The 21011-nt window shown below is 49.0% G+C and overlaps 1 protein-coding gene across 1 annotated transcript; it reads right to left on the reverse strand.

Moving 5' to 3' along the window:
- Positions 1 to 1012: 1012 nt before the first annotated feature.
- On the reverse strand, positions 1013 to 11057 carry LOC115618228 (tyrosine-protein kinase ZAP-70). The gene is made up of 12 exons (XM_030509583.1): positions 10656 to 11057; positions 9186 to 9346; positions 8415 to 8553; positions 6558 to 6636; positions 5836 to 5876; positions 4600 to 4648; positions 3831 to 4011; positions 2943 to 3149; positions 2491 to 2683; positions 2124 to 2264; positions 1491 to 1603; positions 1013 to 1130 (listed from the first exon to the last, which is right to left on the reverse strand). Exons 1-12 carry the CDS (start codon positions 11055 to 11057, stop codon positions 1013 to 1015), a joined length of 1824 nt encoding a protein of 607 aa, XP_030365443.1.
- Between the last annotated feature and the right edge of the window lie 9954 nt (positions 11058 to 21011).

A 21011-nucleotide genomic window follows, 5' to 3' on the forward strand; every position in this document is an offset into this window, starting at 1 on the left:
TCCAGCTCTGCACTTTAGCCAGCCCAAGGGTGACCCCGTTAGTGACTCTGCAGGGTTACGGAGAGCATCAAGGAGGGAAACCCTGGCCTAGTGGAGGGAAATTAGAAGTTGGGTTTTTTTGTCAGCTTGAAGCCATTGCAAACATTTATGATAGTTCAATAGTCTGAGCTGTAGGTATGTTAAAAATATAGATTTTATTTACAGGATGACCAGTTTTCAGGCTTGAAAAGCAAGATACTTATTTCATTAGCACAGAGGAGCCAGATGGGATCCAGGAAGTGAGTAATGGCTCCTGGGAGTTTAGTTGTTTCAGGAGCCATAACCACCTTAAAGGGTCGTGGCAGTGGAGGGGGATGTGCACTGTGCTTTGTGACCAGCAGGCGCATGGCAGTGTCCTGGGGTGTAAGAGCTGTAGCTGGCAGGGCCCAGGGAGGACACAGCAGTGGCACCATGCAGGTATGTCCCACTGCATGCAGCTCTGTCCCACTGCTCCTCCCCATCATTCCTGGGAGCGAGCTGCACACCACCTGCTTCTTGCCCTAAGCCAAGGGGAAAGGGAATTGATGGCTCCCTTGTGTCATGTTGATGTCCTGTGTCACGCTCCATGCAAACCTCACCAGAAATTTTGGTGGTTTCCTTTCAAAGAATTGTTTAAGGGTTCTGGAAAAATCCAAGTCTGCTGGAGCCAACACAGTTCATCCTTAGTGAGCCTGGTAGGCATTAAGCTCTGAGGTCCTGGAATAGTTTTGGAAGAGGGTAAAAAGGAACTATGGCACTGTCTGTTCTGTCCTGTTCTGGGTCAGGCTGAAGGTGTACATCATGGCTGGCTGTTTGGAGACACGAGGCACGACTGAGTGCCCCGACTGCTGTGACTGCATCATCTCCCAGGTTCCTAGTTCTGGAACTACTAGAGAAACAAAACCAGCATTTGAGAGATTAAAGCAAAAATTCACAAAGAGCCTTTCCAGGTCCCATGCAGGAAGGGTGTGTGTTGAGGAGCAGAGAAGGAAACTCAAGGAAGAGTTTCTTTTGACTTGTCCTCTGGCCCATTTTCTGTCTTGTTTGCAATACTGTAGTAGTAGGAGCGGATTGTGTTTTCCACGGTAATAAATCCTGGACGTTCTTCCCATCTGCAAGTGCAGAAAGGAACAGATATAGTCAACAGAAAGGACTAAACTGGACTGATGCAATGAGAAGACACCAAGCATAGAAGAACCTGGAGGAGAAGAGCAGCCCAGTTGTACCAGGGCTTAGGAAGGCAACTGGGATTTTCTGGGTTAGAGAGGGTCAAAGGCATAGACATTCTGACATCTTCCAGGACTGGTACAGGCAAATGGAGAGGTATGAGAACAAATAAATAGGTGCATCATTCATCATGGACCAGGGAATGAGACTAAGGCAGGAGACACCATTTGCTTTGTGGTGTTACTATCCAGACACTGTGTGCTGTTCTGATGCCCAGCAAAGGTTTGAGCTAGTGAAAGCCTTACCTGAATGTCCAGCATTCCTGCATGAGGGTGTACATCTCTGCTGGGCAGCCTGTGGGGCATTCCATGCGCTTCCCTTGCTCTATGAAGCTCATGACCTCTGGACCTTTCATTTTCTAGGATAAGATCAAGTAGGAAATGCTTAATGCTTTTGGAGCTGGCAACAGGATTAGAAGAGACAGATTAGAGCAGGGTCTGGTGTAATGTTTTGGGTCCATGCACCACACACCTGTACAGTCACTGTTTTCAGCCCAGCACCCAGCAGCAGTGTCTGGCGCTGTGGCCAACCTGCAGGACCCATCCCAAGCATGGGCAGAGCAGTGGCTGAGCAACTGATTTTTTGTCTCTGCAGGTGAGCAGAAGGATCAAAGGGAAGATCTGCTTTAATTCAAACCCAAATGAATTTATTTTGTTTTCTGTTTCTTCACCCTTAAATGAACATAAAGCTGCAGGATCCAAACAATCTAATTTGTTCTTTTTGTAAAGTGGAAGTGAGCCTGTCTCCTTTCCACTCTGACAGTGGGAAGACAACCCACACGAGGAAATAGAAATAATAGTTTTAATGCATGTCAGCTTGTTATAGAGTGGGAGACTAGATTGTGGCATCCATCTGTGATGGACCTGGCTCTGCCTCACCTTGTATGGTTTTTGCCCGAAGCTGAAGGCCTCCCACATGGTAACACCGTAGCTCCATACATCACTCTTGCTGGAGAACTTGTGGTAGAGGACGCACTCCGGGGCATACCATTTCAAAGGCCACTTTCCTGCTGTCCTGGCCTGTAGCAAAGCGAAGGGGAATATTTCCACCCTGAGACATAGGCTGCTATGAACTGAACCTGAACTCTGCTTTGCTAAATGTTTGTGTCAAATGGAATCCCACACTGCTGAAAATATCCCCTTGCCTTGGGCTAGGAGCTCAAGGTCCAAAGCCCTGAACCCCAAACGCCAGCCCATGCCCTGCTGTCTTGTTGACCCTGCTCACCTTTGCTGTGCTTACACTTACTTTGTAGTAGCTGTCATCAGCACCAAGAGCCTTGGAGAGTCCAAAGTCACTGATCTTGGCATAATGCTGGTTGACCAGCAGGACATTTCTGGCTGCCAGGTCCCTGTGGACAAAGTTTTTTTCCTCCAGGTACTTCATCCCCATGGATACTTGGTGCATCAGCTCCACAATATTGCTGACTGTAATCTCGTCTCTGGGGAAGATGAGAGGACAATGCAGTAATAAGGGACCTGCCATTACTCTGTACACCATGGTCTCCTCCAAGTTTTCTAGCTGCAAGGCAGGATGAACATGGACATCTCTGCTCCAGAAGCATTAGTCCCAGTTACCTCACACGAAAAGATATCTCTTTCTGCTATTACCAGCTTCCTACAAAGCTAGGCTCCCCTGGTAGCAAAGAGTTTGATGAGAAGTGCAGAAAATCAGCCAGCCACATCTTATTCAGTACTCACTTCTTGGAAGACAAGAACTTGTTGAGCGGCCCTCCAGAAGCCATCTCCATCACGAGCATCAAGGACTCTGCCTCGCAGACCCCGATCATGCGGACAATGTAGGGGTTGTCCAGCTGATGCATGATCTGGGCTTCCTTCATCATTTCATCTTTCACTGTTCTCTCATTGTTGCTCTTCAGCACCTTTATGGCTACATCGATCTGCTTCCTACATAGAGTGCAAGAGGAACACACATGGGATGAACTAAACAGCAGCTGGTCTCATGTATCACAGCTAGGAATGCAAACTGCTTCTCACATGCTACTGTCTGATCTCTCAACAGCAATCACAGCGGCCTTTTTTGACAGATCCCTACACAGTACTGCTATACCAGAAGGCTAAAGAGGAAAGGATCACCTCACCCTTCTAATATAGTAGGCCAGTATTTGCCATCTGAAGATGCATCACCTCACACACTGAGATCTGCACCATCATTGTCATTTTTCAAGGGGGAAACTCAGGCACACGGTGGGCAAAGGCCACCTTTGTGGTCTCAAGACAACCAGCAACAGCCAAGGATGGCACATCTCCTCAGTCTCACTCCTTTGCCCTGACGTGGACCAGGACAACCTCAGAAGCATGGACTTGTTCCTCTGAGCCCAGCAAATGCCTTCAGAAGTGGTAGTCTTATGCCTGGGAGTGTGCAGTGCAGATCACACTCTCGGGCAACACATCTATCACTGAAAGTCAATGGAAAGTCATCAATGACATTTCAGAGTATATCATACCTCCACCCCATTACCACTTTAGGGTCCATCTACCTACAAACAGGCTAGCTGAGGCCACCTCTGAGCTCAGCCTGGAGCACTCTCCTGCAGCTTCCTCAACATCCTCCAGGGCAGCACTCACTTTCTCATTTTGTAAACTCCTTTCTTGACACAGCCAAAGTTTCCTGCACCCAGTTCCACTTCATCAATCATCAGATGGTCCCTCTTCAGGAATAATTTCTTATCCTTCAGTTCCTCAGGGTCACTGTACGGGCTTTCGTAGACACTGGTGTCCATGGGTAGCAGGCGTGACTTTCCTGCACCTTCTCAAGGGATACAGTTGTTTGTAACAGCAAATGATGTACCCTTCCCCATCCCTCCCTCCCTCACTGACAGGGAAGGTTTTCTCTAGTCTCTTGACCAATTCTCTCCCAAGCTCCAGCACTCAGGCCTCCCTCCTGGGCACCTCCCATCCTTTCACAACCCATGGCCTCTCCCAGTTACAGCTGCTCAAGGAGCGAGGATGGGGAGAGGTGTCTGAGAATTCCCACCCCATGTATCAGACCCTGCAGGACCTGGACATGTGCATGACTTCACCCCACTGAAATATACCTAAATACACTTGAGTATTTAGGAGGCAGGAAGGAACGTGGGGAATAGGACTGGAATTGTTTTGCTGGGTATGACGGGGAATGGGGTAGGGCTTGCTTCACTGGGGCAGTTTTACAATATTCTTGCCTCAGGACCCGGAAATGACTGGATACTCCTGGATGCCTTTGTAAGAAAGGAGCTTTGTAACACAGCTCTTTGACCAGAAAGTGGTATAGATGTGTCAGGTAACCCCTGTGGCTCCTGTGACATCCCCAGGTCCTCTCTCTTGTTAGGACAAGAGGGCTTTCAAAGATGCTCACCTACAGGCTCTGGTGTGTATCCATCTGCATTGAGAGGCCCCAAGTGTCTCTGGAAAATAAATGGGGATAAAGTGCATAAAGGAGCCAGGGGAAACTGCTTCAGTTTGAAATGGGAGAGGAAAAGGATGGGGGCCTCTGCAACCCAACAGTGCTCAGCTGGTGGTTCCATCTAAAAACCCTGAAGTGGGCACAAGAGATTGCAGTGATATCCAGCCGACTTTTCGCTTCCAATCCTGGCTGGAAGTACCCTCACTGCTGCTGCATAGGAGGGATCAGACCCTGGGGGGATTCAGTGCCGTGGAGCCCAAATGCAGCATCATCCTCCAGTAACCCAGCCTGTCAGGTGCTGAGGGCTGTGTGTACCTGTGAGGGGCACGCACACAGGGCTGCATTTTTGCTCTTTGCCCCCTCTACTTTCCCTATCCCAAAGGGATAAGTCTTGTGCAGTAGTAGGGGTCATCCCAGCCAAGTCTCTGCGGCTTGCTTTGAGACAGGAAGCAAAGGAAAGCCCGAAGGCAGCACAGCTTGCAGCCAGCACACCTACCTGCCCAGAGAGTGGTCCCTGTGAGCAGGGACACCATATACCACCATCCCAAAAGTGGACAGTGACAAAGCAGCATGGGACACATTTGTCCAGCTCAGCTTTGAACGCCAGTGCTGCTTGCAGCAGAGTCGCTGCGACATGGGATCCCACCACAGATTGTGAAAGCTCTCTGAGAACGATGGGTGAATTCTCAGGCCTTTATTTAGCCTCTGCTGGGCCCTGGGATGGGCTCAGGGAGCCCAAAGTGGCTGGTTTCAACACTGAGAGCGGTGACTGAGTGCAGACATACCCCGAGGCCAGGACACAGAGGGAGCACAAAGAGCTGGCCAGTGGCCAGCAGCCAGCAGCAAGGCTGAGTGTTCCCAGAATCCGACCACGTCTTCCTTGCTCCTGCCTGGCAAGGAGGGCAGGGGGGAGAGGGCTCCCCAAGGACAGGCCCACATGTTGCAAGGAGCACAGTATGAATGGAAACCATTTTCAGCTCTAACGGTAGCTGTGCCCAGCTATTCCTAGTCCCATCCAAGCTGGAAAGGGGACAACATTGCAGCTGGGCTTAATATATTCCATTTGAGTTACTGAGTTTTAGAGAAGAGCAGAGTTTGACAAGCAAGCAGAGTTTGAGCAGCAAGCTTGAAATGCAATAACGTTAAACCACTGAGGTACCAATAAAACAGACCCTCCCCAAAACTTACGCTCACAGAGGGGTGGGTTGGTGGAACTGGTGCTGCAGATGCTGTGAATCAGGAAAGATAAGTTGTTATTAAGAGTCTGCCTATGTCCCAGACAGGATCAGAGCATCAGTCCTTGAAGGACTGTGTGGATGCCTGTGTCTGATCTCCCTCCTCTCCCACCTTCAGCCAACAAGGGGGTGGAAACATGCCTGGATGTGGGTGTTATTCCCAGACCAGTCCTCAGGGGTTGCAGGCCCACGGGAGCACCGTACTGTCTCCAGAGCAGGCTGAGCTGTTCCCCAGAGCCACCTACCCAAGAGACTGAAGGTCCCATGGTGACATTTGTGACACTTGGAGCAGGACAGAGTGACCCAGGGTTTTGAGTCTTCAGCTCAAGAGACCCACCAGGAGCCAGACTTGCAGGACATGTTTCCTGCTGCCTAAAAAGCAGGTAATTTTTTAGAAGCTGCCTGTTTGGCACCAGCAGTCTCTAACCTATTTGGAGCAATGATTCCCTCATCTGCTGCTGACTTTGGTCCACCCTAGGCCAGGCCACTTTTAGCAAACAACATGACATGAGACTTGCCCAGTTTGCCAGAGGAGCAGAGACCTCATCGTTCCCTCACTACCAAAGTGTGAGCAAGGTTGGACATGGTAAAGGAAACTTGGGTTGGTGCTGCTCAAATTTGTTCCTCTTGGTGGTAAACCAAGGTGAGGAATGGCACTGGGAGATGTCAGCTCACCTGGCATGTCGGGGTTGGGGCAGGTTTCCCTCAGGTAGAAAATCAGCCCGTCCGGTTTGAGTTTTAGGTACTCCACCAACTGGGAAAGGAATTGGAGGAAGAAGAGATGGTTGTGAGGAGAAAATACACTCTTTCTCTGCAGCAACTCACGTGGGAATGATTTCTCTCAGATTTATGGCAGACAGGGAATAGTCTGTTTTCTTCTCTCCTCTGTCTATGCACTCAGGTATCTCCTACAGTAAGTGCTTGCATACCTGGATATCTGCCAGGGGTGGGAAGAACTTGGGAATTTAGATAAGGTCTGAAGAAACACAAGAGGAAAATCTCCAGGAGAAGAACTGGGTAGGGCATTCTCAGTGTAATGCTATTGTTGTCCCAGCCAGAAAGGTTTTTAGTTGTATTGTGTTTGATAAAGCCTGAAAGAAATCTTTTGCTTTCCACAGGAACCCCAGGGTGAGCTCTGTGCATCCTGGCTAGTTTTTCACTGCAGTTTTTTTACCACCTGGTTAAAACTGTGTAGTTTTTTAACCACCAGTTCAAGCACAGTAGGGACTTCACTCTGGCTGGAGACGACCAGCCCAGCCCCTTGTCACCGGACCACAGGGGAGACAAATCTTTCTCTTCCCCTCCTGCCTGGTTCAGTTTTCATCTGCAATTGGGAGCCTGGCATAATTCCATTGCCATAAAAATGCCCCAAAGTCTTTGTTTTCAATCAAATTCAGAGTGAAAACAGTCCTGGGAATTTGGAAAATTCAGCAAAACAAAGTCACTGTCCCGCAGCCAGCCCTGCCCAGGAGGAAGCACTGGTATCCCTTCCCAGGAGCAGGTCCGAGGTGTGTGCTATCAATCAGGCAGAGCTGGGCTCTAGGGGAGCATGTGATTCCCCAGCAGTGCCAAGAAGTGCTGGACCATGTGTCACATTCCCTAAACCCCTGCCCCATCCTCATTAAGACTGCTGGGGCACTACAGCCATCACCACTTCCCAAAGCCCCCAACTCTTAGGGGTGATAGGATGTTAGGATATTAGGATGATTGGATATTAGAAAAAATTCTTCCCCAAAGGGTGCTCAGGCATTGGAACAGGCTGCCCAGGGCAGTGCTGGAGTCACTGTCCCTGGAAGTGTTCACAAACCATGTAGATGAGGCACTTAGTGACATGGGTTAGTAGTGGCCTTAGCAGTGCTGTGGAACGGTTGAACTTGATGATCTTAAAGGTCTTTTCCAAGCACGTCGATTCTATGATTCTGTGTGTCTCCTGGCACTTGGACCTTCAGTCCTGTAAAGACTGTGGCAGCTGGCTCAGGGCTTCTGGCCTCCCCTACTTTTTGCTCTTGGAACAAAAAGTGCCAATCTGCACACAGGAGCAGTGGGGGATGAGCGGGAGGGACAGCCCGGGATGAGCAATCTCACCAGGGCTTGCTGCAGGCAGAGGTCCAGGGTGCATGCTGTGGCTGAATGTGTGACGGTTGCTGATGGGGTGCAAGTATAATGAATAACTATCTCAAGTCCCCTGGCTTGATGCTAGGCATGAAGAGCACTGATCCTCTTATTTCCTTGGAGAGGCACTGGGCTGGTGTAAGGTGTGAAGGCAGTGGTAAAGCCAGCACTGTTTCAGAGCTGCTGTGATATCTCAGACTTAGATCCACTTGGCTAGGAGTGCATAGAAATGAGGTGAGCTTATAGACACCCAGCCACAGGGAATGTAAGAGTTTTCTGGAAGGGACTACAACCACCCATATATGGTTTTAAAGCCTTTAAGGCTCCACATGGCCTGGCCTGGCCTGTCCCTCAAGACTAACAAGGAAAAAGTGCCTTCAGTTTGTTAGGACCAGTGGTCAGCATCCCACAGTGCGGTACCTGCCAGAGCGTGTCGAACTTGGTCCCCTCGGGGATGGAGTACTTGCCGGACTTGTCATGGTCTATCCGATAGTGATACACTGTTTTGCCATAGACAAGGGAGAGGGCGTAGGTGCCGTTTTCCTTCCTTTCTCTCAGCCTGGTAGGAAAGAGAACTATTAAAAACAACTCTAGGTTTTGCCCTGCAAATTATCATGGCTGCAGCAGTGGTGGGCACATGGTAAGGTGTCCCTGCATCCTGCTGTTGGAATTGCCACATTCCTGACACCCCTCTGCAGAAGCTGAGGAGGGACCCTTCACCTTCTGTCTCTTGCCACTCTCCTCCATCCTCTCCAGTTAATTCTTTCTTTCCCTAACTTGCTTAGGAGATAATTAAATTAAGGGCTGTCTCACCTTTGCAGAGATGCAGAGCAAATGCTTTCTCCTGTGTTTTATTGACCGCACATTGTGTACCTGTCAGTGTTATATGTCTTCACCCCCTGAACCCTGTATCTCATATCATCTGGTGCATTGACAAGCATAATTCATAGAGATATCTAAACATGAGAGACAAAGCTCCAGATTGGCTCTTCATGGAGGTCAGGCTCTGGACAAAAATAGGTTTGGGGTGCCAGACCCTGTCTTTGAAAGATCTCTAGCCACAGTCTGACCGTATTCAACTAAACCCCCTTTCAGGAACTGTCATGTGAAACAAGTAACTTCAGGATAGTGGAGCGGGGGAAATGGTAAAAAGGACAGTTCACAGCATCTGCCAGGGCTTTCTATACTCACAAGAACTTCCCATCAGGTTGTGCTCCTGAGTAGAGCCTCCGTTCAGCTTCATCCCGGGTGATGCTTCCATGGTACCAGGGCATCCTCTCATGGGCTGTGGTGGCGATGAGCTTCTCTACCTGTGGAGCCTGGCTTATGATGGCCTGTTCCAGTGCATCCCCCTGGAAAAGAGTGAGAAATGAGACTTCCTGCCACTCTGCTGCCTTGTTGTGTGGCTTCAGCACAGGTTATTTTGCACTCTTTTGGGCCGATGACCCAGGAAACTTGGAAGGTCTCATAATTGAAGTGCCTGTGCCTTAATCATGACTATCACAATAGTGGTTAGAATTCTATTCTGTTGCAGAGCAGAATTCCTTGCTTGTCTAAAGTGGTCCCATCCCTTGAATCCAGCAAGTCCATTGACTTGCTGGTAAGGGAACATAGAAGTCATCACATTTTTATCGGGGATCTTGAGGTCAGGATCCTGGCTGTCTTTCAGCCTCACATTCCTGAGAGACCAGGACCTCTTTCTGGTGCTTCTGCCTAGCTGCTCACTGTCCCCAGACACAACTTGTCAAGTGCAGTGGAAATCATGTAGGAGACCCTAAGTTGGTTTTACTGGCCCCACATATTTTATAAACTGTAGTTTTTCGTTTGCCAGTAGGTGGCAATGTCCTTTGAGTTATCTACCAGCATCCACCCAGTAGCTTCCTGGAGAAACCCTATAGAATACCTCATTCTGCCAAACACCTTTGGTCTAAACCAGACCAAATTGAGAGATCTTTCCAAGAAAGTCTCCATAAGGAGAATGCTCAAGCCGTCTTTCTGTGAGGACTTGGAAGTGTCTAAGTAGCCACTGTCAAGGTGACAGCAAGTAGAAGGAAATAATTACGTGGCTGCCAGTGTGACCATTCACAGTTTTGCCTTATACATATATTATGTACTCCACTTTGTAATAAAATCCATGAACCTGCCTGTATTTAAATAACAGAGAGACATTATGCAGTGCCCAGTACCTTAGTCTCACAGGCAAAACCTCCCCTGACTTCAAAGAGCGAGGAAAGCCTGAGCAAGAACTTAAGCCTGGTTTTATTACATCTTCAGCGCAACATTATGGAAGCACAGACACCTCATGTGGAGAACATTGGTCTGACTGCAGCGAGCATCCTGTGTGCTGCAGAGGAGCAAATGGCATGTGGGGAAATGCTTGCAAGGTGGGCAGTGAGCTCCAACGTCCTGCAGAGCAGACACCACACAGAGGAAGAGTCTGAAGGTTTGGGAAGATGTTTAGACCTGTTTCTGAAGAAGAAATTGGAAGAGACAGATTTAAGCCTGCTTTTAGTGCCAGCAGCCTCTGAGGAGAAGGACCTTGGTTTACCATGCTGTAAGAGGGGGATGACAGTGACAGAGGAGGTCAGAGAGACAAGCAGCAGTAAGCCCCAGGGAGCACCCCTTGCACAGTCCCACCCCACATTTGGCAGCAGTCAGTACCTCAAGTTTCCATGTCTGCCGGACATATTCCCGCACCATATTGTCCCTCATGCTGTCAAAAACACCGGGCTGGGGCTCCATACCACTGGGGCGGTTGCAAGGTTTGCGGAGGGTGCAGCAGAGCCCATCAGCATCTTTGGAGTAAAACTCACAGAGCTCCTCTGGCCCACAGTGCGCTTTGCCTCCCACGATGGCGTAGGTACCGTTCATCTGGCGCTCAATGGCGTAGTGGTAAAACTGGAGGTTGCAGACCATGGAGAGGACGTAGCCCCCCAGACTGCGCAGGCACTGCCGCAGCAGGAACAGCCCATCCGACATCCCCGCCAGCTTGAGGTACTCCTCTGCTTCTGCCCTGGCAATGCTGCCGTAGTAAAAGGGCAGGTGAGCTGCAGCATCTGGCATCTCTGTGCGCTCACTGGGACAGCCTGGGCTGGATCACGTGCTCCTGGTGCTCGTTCTGGAAGAGAGGAGCAGAATTCTTCACCAACACATCATTTTGCAAAAAGGTTTAGGTGGAACTCAGCCTCATCTGCCTGGAGGTTCCTCAGCCCTCAGCTGACTACCTCTAGGGTCATTTCATAGCATGGAGTAGCAATGGGCACATTCATATCCTCAGCCAGAGAATCCCACAGTGATTCCTCTATCCTGCCCTGAAGAAAGTGTAAGTAAAAATCCATCTGATATCGATTTAAAGATTTCAAGCAACAGAGAACGCAACAAATCCTACAGTGAATAGTTACAGTGGATAAATACCTTCACTATTAAAAATGTGCTTCTTAATCCATCCCAAAGTTTTTAGCTTTGACTTCCTACCATTTTCTCACAGGCCCTGTTCACAATAAAAGGAAATTCTTTTGCCTCTCTGAATAAATTAGTTTTGCCATGAGCGTCTGTAAGGCCAAAATCTTAAATGTAATTTGGTTAAAACACAAGATGGATATTAAGGGTCTAAAAACATTTAGATACACAATTGTACCAAACATAGCAAAAAGAGATAAACATGAGTGCTTCTGGGCAGACATTAACCATCAGTTGACAGCAACAAGATGAAACCTTCCTCTAATTGTCTCTTGAAAACTTTATGGATGTTTTCCCATAGTAGCTGGCTCTGGCTGGTTTCTGTATTTGGCCAGAGCTCAGATGTGGCCGCTGTCACTTCAACGGGAGTTTAATCCCACTGTCTCTGCCAAGCTGCAATGTGCAAGTATCACTGGAGCCCCCTGTTCAGAAGAGCATAAACCCCCAAATGAATGTGCCACCATGCTGCTGCAAAACCAGCTCCAGTGGGAACCAGCAAGAAACGGCACTTTGTGGCCAACTCACTGCAGAGCCACTTTGCCAAAGAGCTATAGGTCTGGTATCATCTAAAATCCCACCCACAACCACAAGCCAATTTCCAGCAATTAATAGAAATATTATCATATTCATTTTTTCCCTGGAGGCTGATCTTTGATTTTGTCATTGTGCAGATGCTGACCCCCAAAAGATCGGAGTGTTTTTCTCCATCCACATGTCCCATAAACACATCACTCACGTTCAGAGTAGAAAAAACCACTGTCTCTTTGGCCAGCACACTGCGTATGTGCCTTGATGCTTCCCAATGTAACTCTCATTTCTGGACATGATGGGAGAAGTCACTGCCCGATGTGTTGGGCCTGCTGCACTATGCCTGAAGTGGCCTCTGCTCCCAGGCAGTGGCTGGAGCTGTGCCTGGGCTGGTGGTCAGCTCTGCTCCATCTACCCTACCTGCTTCAGCCCACTCAGCAGCATAGTGACAGGGCCACCTCCTGCCAGCCTCTGGGATGGCTGGAGCTGGGAAGCAATCGGCTGGATATGTGCTTTGTGTCAACAGGAACAGGGTAGGGATCGGGAGGAAACTGCTCAGGAGAAACCGTTCTGCTGTGTGCAACCACCCTTCTCTGCTCAGCCTACACAGCAAAGACCCACAGGCAGCTGGATTTGTGGCAACCAGACTCTTCTCTACCTATTTGTTGTGTTCATTAAGCCCAGAAATGGCCCGGATGAGAACAGGAAGGGAGAGCAGGCTCCGCTGAGGAGGCGTTTTAGCCGAGGCAGGAAACCACAACAGGAAGCCGTCAGTGGCATTTGCAGTTGGGTGCGGGACTAGAGTAAACCGTACCAGGCGCAGCACAAATAAGCCTGAGTTGTGAAGCCCCTTTCATCAAATTCATCAAATGAAGCAAAGTGGGGTCTTGGCAGACCTGCCAGTCTGGGACACGGAAAGCAAATGAAAACAGCCTGTAACTCAAACCTTAACTGGAGTCAGTGCTTAGAACCAAGGCAAATGTCCTAATTCCTTGAGGCCTCCAGGCATCAAATCACTGGACAGGCATAATCTCCAGGTTCAACTCCTGAGACAAGACAACTGCCAGGTCTTCCTAGCCTCAGCCTGGTCCCAGAGGAAGGCAGGTCCCAGGAAGGAAGGATGTGAGAAGTGAGGATTGCAGCTCTTGGTTTTAACTGCAGTCAGGCTCATGAGTCATGTTCACAAGTCAAGGAAGAGGAAGCGCTGAGTGGGCAGTGGAAGGTTGATGTCCTTCTTCATGTGCTGCTAATTTCCACTAGCTACATGGGATAAACAGTGACTAGGTACAAGAACACTGCACCCAAATGTGCCCATTCCCTCTTCTGGCAAGTCCAGGACCAGAACATCACAGCAAATGGAACATGTTTGGCAACTGTTCAGAGAGGTGAAAATGAGATGGCAGAAGCCCTTGATGACCACCGAGCTCACACAAAGTTTCCAGCTGCCTACACAGGGAGTCTGTTATAAACAGATTGCTTTTCCTCCAAGCACAGGGCTGTGAGTCAAGAAAGCCTCATAGAGATATGAGAGTGAACCCAGGAATCAGAGCTTGGTTCAGGTGATGCCACCCATTTCGTATGAGCCTTGTGCCACAAATGAAACCTGTTAGAAAATTACCCTTATTAGGAAAAACTTGTAAGTGTCCAGGCATGAGGGAAAGTCACCCCCTGGAAGTCTGAGGGCAGATTTGAACAGGATGATTTATAGCCCCTCTGAAGCTCTTGCTTTAAGAACGTTTGTTCTACCATCCTGGCTCTTGCTTTTGCCCATCCACCAGCACAGGGTCTTCTGGGCATAGACAAGCTCCTCTTCCTAAGTACAGCACTGTTCCTAGCACTACCTCTGCGACCTGAGCAACCCTGATACAACGTCAACAGACTTGCACAAACCTCATGCAAATTTGTTTTCTGACACCGTAAAATGCAGATGAAAATAAGAACTGATTTCATGGATTGCTTTTATGACCATAACAAACTAGGGGCTGGAAGAAGCTGTGCAAGGGACTCTCCACCACTATTCATTTCAAGCAAAAGGACCTGATTTTTCCAGCACCTGCTGAATCTCTTGTCCCTTGGGATGCAGCGACCCAGATCCCAGGCGTTGCTGTTGGTTTCAAGACCCCCCCCTCCCCAGGTTAGAAACAGCATTTAGGGAAAATGGCCTTAAAACCACATCTCCTGTGGTAATGGCCATGTTTGCAAGTTGGTGTTGACATGAAGATGCACTGAAAAAAGCAACAGCATATAAAAAGTAGTTCAATCTGTGGCCGCAACACACAGGAAAGGCAGGCAGGAAGCTTTTGAGATGTCAATCAGATCTATATATATCGCTGGCCACTTGCTTTTTCTTAGATCAGACAAGAACCATCAGGAACTGGTTGGGTTTTGTCATTTCTTAGAACAGCAGAACCATTTGGTGTGAATACAGGGACAGTCCCTGCGAGCAGCAGGGTGCACTGGTGAAACCGGAGGAGGCACTGGCATGCTTCAGCATCCTGTTAGGACCATATTTTCTGTATCATTGTCCTGCCAGCAATAATCCCTTGTATAACACAGCCCTGGCTGGCTGGGCTGTCTCTTTAAGGTGGTTGGGTCAGCCTGGGGTAGAGGAGGGACCTGCCCAGGGGAGATCTGGGAGGATGGGAGTCATGCAATGGGGAACCAGCCTGGAGAGGGTTCAAGGGCGCCCAGGAGGTGTTGGTAGGAGCTGCTGCTGAGGTTTGTGTTCGCAATGTGGGGAGGGAGGGGTCTCTTTAACAGCTTATCAAAGGTGTTTAACTGGGGAGGGAGGAGAGGTAGCTGAGAGTGCGATGTGTCGCGGGAACCGTGCCTATGGCATGGCTGAGAGGCGAGGTCAGCCTGTCTGATGGGGCGGGGGGTCATTTTTGCACATCAGCTCTGTCCTGAGCTCCCAAGTGGCCTGTGCTACCTCTTTGTCTCCTCCTGGTGTGAACTGGCCTCTTTGAACACCTCATGGGCAGGAAAGCTGCTTTTTGTGGTGCCTTGCCTAGACCCATCTGCAGTTAATGCACGAATAAATGTGCTTTCTTATGGTGCTGTTTACAGCCCCTTCTTTCCAGCGCTTTAGCAGAGCACTGAGTAAAGGTTTGAACCCAAGATTATCTCAAGTCTCCTCTTCCCTAAGCTCTCCAGGAGCTCTGCTGGCCCCCATGGAGGGGCAGCCGGCTGGAGGAGCAGGGCTGAGCCTGCCGAGCAGAGGCTGGAGGCAGGATTTAGAGGTGGGAGCAGGGTGGGAGGTGCAGAGAGGGGTGGCAGAAAGCACAGTGGGTCTCAAGCAGCAGGTACGGAGGGAAGAGCTGCTGTACCTGCAGAGGTGCTGGGCATGTACGGGGACCTGGCTTCCCCAGGGCTACAGAGGAGCTGCTGTCTCCCATCCCTTCCCCTGGATTCCTTTTGTTGTTCCCGATTTGATCTGAGAACTAGATTTACGATGGAGAGCCTGGTTGAAGATGTGAAGGGCTGAAAAATGTCTGCAGTGTACAAATTCCCTTTCCAAGTCATTCTTCCCAGGAGTAGCTGGCACTGTGCAAGAAGATGAGCCTAAGAGCTGATTCCTGGAGCTTGGGCACATGGGGTGTTTTTGAATTTTTATGTAATAAAAGGCTTGAAATCACTTTGATTCAACTTGAAATGCTTCTTAGTTCAAAGAAAAACCAGAAAAACTGAACTTTGGATTGGCCTAGCTACATTCTTCTAATTGTTCTTGATGAATGTTTAATTTTATTTATGCACTCCATGGCAGCTCTTCCCTAGATTTCCTCATGAGCACTTACATTCCTGGCTGTAGCTGCTTTCCTACCCTCCCTGCTGACTGTTCATTAAAACCTCAGCTACTCAAGCATCTATTAACACTTGAACTACATGTGAGTGGGAGTTTATGAAAGTGCGAGACCATTTATGTTTGTACTCATAAACAGTGTGCCTTCTGCTTGCATGGGAAGATAAGCATCTGGGTGAGTATCACTGACTCAGTCCTACCTGAAATGGTTGTGTTTACTCCACAGAAAAACCTGTCTCATTTCCACTAAGGACCTTGTCTGCTCTTGCTGCCCCTGAAGCAAGCAGGTAAGTCCAAACTGCCCCTCCACTGCCTGTGGATCCCACACCAGGTACAGAAATGCTTCCTATACCTCCTCCCTCTTTGAAGTGGAACACAGGAACCACTTGGCCCCAGTGACAGTCCACAGGCCTTTTTGGGTGGAAAAATGTTAACATTCCACAGCAACACTCGCAAGGCCCACAGAGGAACCTGGTGCTCCTGTGATGCGCTTGGTGTGAAGCCTCCTAACAGTGACAGGACTGCACCAGACACAGGCTTTGAGAAATGCTGGTGGTGTGGAGATCAGTACCCCTCTTTCCCTTTCTGAATCCTTGGCCAGAGACCTTGTGCCACCCTGTCCCAGTATTACTGGTGATCAAAAATAAATAGAGGGAATGGTTCTGCTCAAATGCTTCTGATCTTAGCTGTAGTATATCTATGCTAGAAGCAGCCAGTGCTGACCCAGTGGCAGGGGTAATGGGTGACTGGTTTTCTGTGCCTCCTTCCACTCAGGATGTGACCTAGGCAGAATGCCTCAGGTCCCCTCAGCTCTGTTAAAACACTTATTCCCACGAGCCAGTGTTCTTGCTTTCGGTTTGAGGGGTCAATACATGAGCCCTTCCTGCAGAGCCAGCCTGACACTCGTACCTGTGCTCAGAGGCTCAGAAGATGCCATGTGCCACCTCTGCTCCCATCTTGCAGCTCTCAGATCATGCTGCTTTGTTTCAGCTTGGCCACTCTGAACCCTGCCTGAGCAGACAAGGGTGCTCATCCTACCCCAAAAGGGAGAAATGGTGCAATAGAGCATGGAAAATTGATGACATGCTTGTTTGGTTCAGTCAGATGGCAATAAAGGCCTGAGCTCATTCATATCCTGCTGGGGACTTGTTTTCCTTCTGTGGTTATTTGTCAAATGCTAATGAGCGGAAGCAATTTGCTCCTCCAGCTTTGAGAGCAGGAGACAAGGAGGGGGCTGGGGAGGGGGAAGGCCACCTGCATGGGGGCTGGTGGGTAGAACTAGCTCCCTTTTTTGTTCAAGCTGTTGTTTTAACGGCCGGTATTGCATGGTTCCCAGAAAGCCGTGTTCTGGGGTTACCTGGCTTCCTTTGGGTTTCTCATTGATGCTCGTGAGCCTGCACTGCTGCTGCCTCAGGGGTAGCACGAGGCAGGGCTCAGTGCCTCCCCACAGGAGACTGGGGCAGGTATTGCTGCAGTGCCATATCAAGGAAGTCAAAGAGGCAGAGCGCAGCCCCCTGAGGCAAAGCACAGTGAGAGTATTGCACTAGGGTGGTCCAGTGGGTCTCTGGATCATGCAGATGGTGTGTTACTACCTTCAGATTAACATGGGTAAATTGTTATATGCACAAACTTGTTTGCTGTTTACATGTGGTCATGCCTGTGGTGTATCACATGCTCTTGCTAGCAGAATGCATCTGTCTCTTACTAAAACCTTGTTGTCTGGTTGTACTGTCCTTGGGGAGTATGGATGGAAAGATGAATCAAGCACACGGATCTCTGTGTGCTCCTCAGCACCCAAGGATTGCAGCACAGAGCAATGCAAGTGGCTGCTCCTAGTCTGCTTTGCACTGGGTGATCACTGGCCACAGAGCCGACTCAAGTTCTGCCACCAACTGTAGGAGTTTCGGCTAAATACTTGGCCCTTCCCTTAAAGAAAAGGGTATTGGTTCTTTATCTAGTGCTTATCTTCCATTAAAAGATCCCTGAGCAAGTGTTTATCCTGGAAGTGTTCACAAACCATGTGGACGAGGCCCTCAGTGTCGTGGGTTATTGGTGGTCTTGGCAGTGCGACTTGATGATCTTAAAGGTCTTTCCAACCATGTTGATTCTATGATTCTAGGTAGGAGTCTGTCAGATCCTGGTAAATCAGAATGTAAAGAACAATATTTTTCCTAAAACGCTGTAATTAGAAGCACAAAAAAATTAACTTATTGTGGTTCTTTGTTTAAACTCAAGCTGACATTAATGTTTCAGGAACAACCAGTGATGTAGCCTGGCACAAGTACCCAGACCCCTGCAACCTGCACAGAGCAGGGCTTTGCTTTAGGCTTCAGTGGCTGGGTTAGTGCAGGAATATAAATCTGTTTTGGTGCCCTTGGAGCTGCCCTTGCTTCTGGTTTGGAGTATCTTCTCACAAGCCAAGTGCCCTAGGTGAGCAGCTTCCCTCTAAGGGCAGCTCTGGAATAGGTGGGTGCTGGGGCCCATGAGCACACTGCTACGTTAGAGGGTAAAGCAAAGTCACTGTGTGGTCCTAAGGCAGCTTGTGCTCATCTGTTGCATGTGGATTTAGTTTGGAAGGCTGTGAAAACACCCTGCTGATCCTTTGTGGAGCCACTGAAAACGCTTCTCGCTTCAGACCCATTGATCCTGAACAGCTTTTAATTAGGGTCTAAGGTACATCGTTAAACACAGTACATGCAGTTTCCTGCCTTGTATCCAAGTGCTCCTGGGATCTGATAACTCAGCTGTGGGTCATGGCATCTAAAGAAATTATGTCAAGATGTTTGTCTTGGGGATGAGTTGAGCACAGAGCTTGTCCTTGCCACCAAGGTGGAGCTGGTGTTGACAACTAACCAGAGCGAAGGGTCAGTACTCAAGCAGGATCCTCTGAGGTTTGGGGCTAGCAGATGGTTTCATGGAGCCAGTGGCAGAAATCTGCAGGAACTTATGAATAACTCAGAGGAGAAGGGCTCTGCTTTTCTGCTTGCTCCTACTTGGTCTCCCTGCATGACCTTGTGAAGGGCTTTTGCTGACATAAACAACTTAGCACACACTGTTATGGGCCTAACCATTGACTCCTGCCAGTACAGAGCATGTGGGGGTGGCAAGCTGTGCAAAGATTAAATGAGATATTCACGTGAGGAATAGATGCTGAGCCTGGCACAGTAAAGGTGACACAGAGAGCTCTGAGCCAAAGTGAGAGTGCTGGCTGTGATGCATCTTACTGGACATAAGCTTGGTGTCCTGCACTGGTTTGGGTCCTTCTGATGGTGCTGAGTGGGTCCTTTCCTTGGAAGGGCTGAAACCTGCTGAGCAGGTTGGGTGCTGAACAATGTGTCCTTCTCACCTCTGCCCCCCTCCTTGCTTCGGGTGATGAAGTGGCTGACAACTCTATTTCCAACCACCAAATGACAGTGCTTTTGTTACATAAACATCTGCGTTTATGCTTCACCGCTTAACCATAATGTAATAGCTGAGCTTAAAATTTAGCAGCATTTATGTTTTGCAGTACCTGTGATCCCTGGAAGATCACAACCACCATCTGCATTGCATAGGAATGCACAGGCTGTGTCCTGGAAAGCCCAGGAAGAAGGAAAGACAGGGAGGAGGAAGAGATAGAAGCAAATTGAGGAGATGATGACCGTTGTCTGTGCAGTTGCAATCAGGTCAGGTGTAGAGCTCCAAAAACTTCTTTGCTCCTGGTGCACAGGGCTTTCTGGCCAGCGGGCTGTGATGCCTTCCTAATGGGATGCTGACTTTTTGTACTACACTTGGTAGGGTGCTGGGTTATCAGGTCTACTGAGGGGGGTACAGGCTGTCTGGATGTAACACTGCAGGGCTCACCCACCTGCCGGCCAGCCTTCAGAGTTCCTTTTGAAGGCTTCATATGAATTAAAACCTGATTCAGTGTAAATACATTGCATCTGAGGTGGAGGCTAGACCTGAGCTGCTGGTCTGATTTCAGGCCTTTCATCATTCTGCCTTAATTTAGTCCTGGCTGGAAACGGTTTCTGTGTCTCCATTAGTAAAACATCTCCCTACACAGCATAGGCTCTCCTCTGCTTTGGTCATTGGGCTGTTTCACATGGTAGATATTGTCAGACATTGATTGGTCTGTCCAAAACTACCTGGCTTCTCTTCTGTCTACTATACAAGATGTATTTTCAAGGTATTCTCACTCTGGACAATATCTCTATGCAAATGTGGCACTTCATAAGTTTATTGTGGTTTATAGTTCTCTGAAGCTGTCCCCAGAGCTTTTCAATTCCCTCTTGGAGAGGAGGAGGATGGGGACAGTGAAGCAGGCAGTTGCCATTCAAGCCAGTGCTGAGCTAGATCATACTCATGTCAGTGCCATATGTTGGTCATCTTTGCTCATGAGCTGTGAGTTATAGCTCACCCCTATGGAGCCAGCACCACTGCAGTGGCTCTCTGAACATCTCTGAAGCAGACATGAGAGATGGTTCATCCTCATCTTCCAGTGTATCCATGCCCGATATGGGACATGGCAGCTTTTGTGCTGCCCGTAACAGGGAGACAACCTTCTCCAGCACTGCTAGAGGGGATTTAGGCAGGCAGAGTATAAAGATCCAACTCAGAAGTTGGCTGAGACACCAAAGCAACTTCTCTATGCTTGCAGTAAGCGCCATGGGCTCTAATGGTCGTGAGTCACAGGGTTTCTCAATCTCACTTGGGAAGTCCAGGCGAAGGGGGCTAGCAGCAGATCCAAACATGACCAAATGAATGTGTTGGGCGTCTGGTGTTCGCCACCGCTGCTGCAGCTGTAGCACTGGCTTTTAGGAACAGACTTTTACTGTAAGTAGAGTGGCGGAAAGCTGCTGCCGGGCAGGGAAGAGGCTGACAGAGCACTGGGTGCACTCTCAGACATGCAAAGATGAGTTTTGTTGACGTGGAACAGACCAAAATAGTTCCTGCAGTTTAAAAAGTAAGAAATAAATGCCACCCGTGTGGTTCAGCACCAGTGGCCAACATAATCCCAGCACTTTGGTGCTATTGAGATTACTTATTTCAGTAGGTGAATTGTTAGTAGAAATGTTGGAAACATCACAAGTTCAGGAGAGAGCAATGAAGGGCCTGACTGGACTGATTAATAGTACAGCTCTTACAAATGGAGCACATGCATTAGCTGTTGACCAAGAGTGATGGGGGGAAATTTGAGAGCAAGGTAGAAGTATCTAAAGAGCATGATCCTCTTCCAGAGAGGAAAAGCT

Source organism: Strigops habroptila, chromosome 20 (assembly GCF_004027225.2).
Source record: "Strigops habroptila isolate Jane chromosome 20, bStrHab1.2.pri, whole genome shotgun sequence".
NCBI classification, from domain to species: Eukaryota; Metazoa; Chordata; class Aves; order Psittaciformes; family Psittacidae; genus Strigops; species Strigops habroptila.

What these genes read in the sequence shown, in the direction of transcription:
- LOC115618228 (XM_030509583.1), bottom strand. Translation starts at nt 11,057, where the DNA reads ATGCCAGATGCTGCAGCTCACCTGCCCTTTTACTACGGCAGCATTGCC. An exon ending in AGTTCGACACGCTCTGGCAG is followed by an intron (nt 6,637 to 8,414) that starts GTACCGCACTGT and finishes TTCCTTTCCCAG; the next exon opens with TTGGTGGAGTACCTAAAACT. An exon ending in GGAGTTTACAAAATGAGAAA is followed by an intron (nt 3,150 to 3,830) that starts GTGAGTGCTGCC and finishes CACTCTATGTAG; the next exon opens with GAAGCAGATCGATGTAGCCA.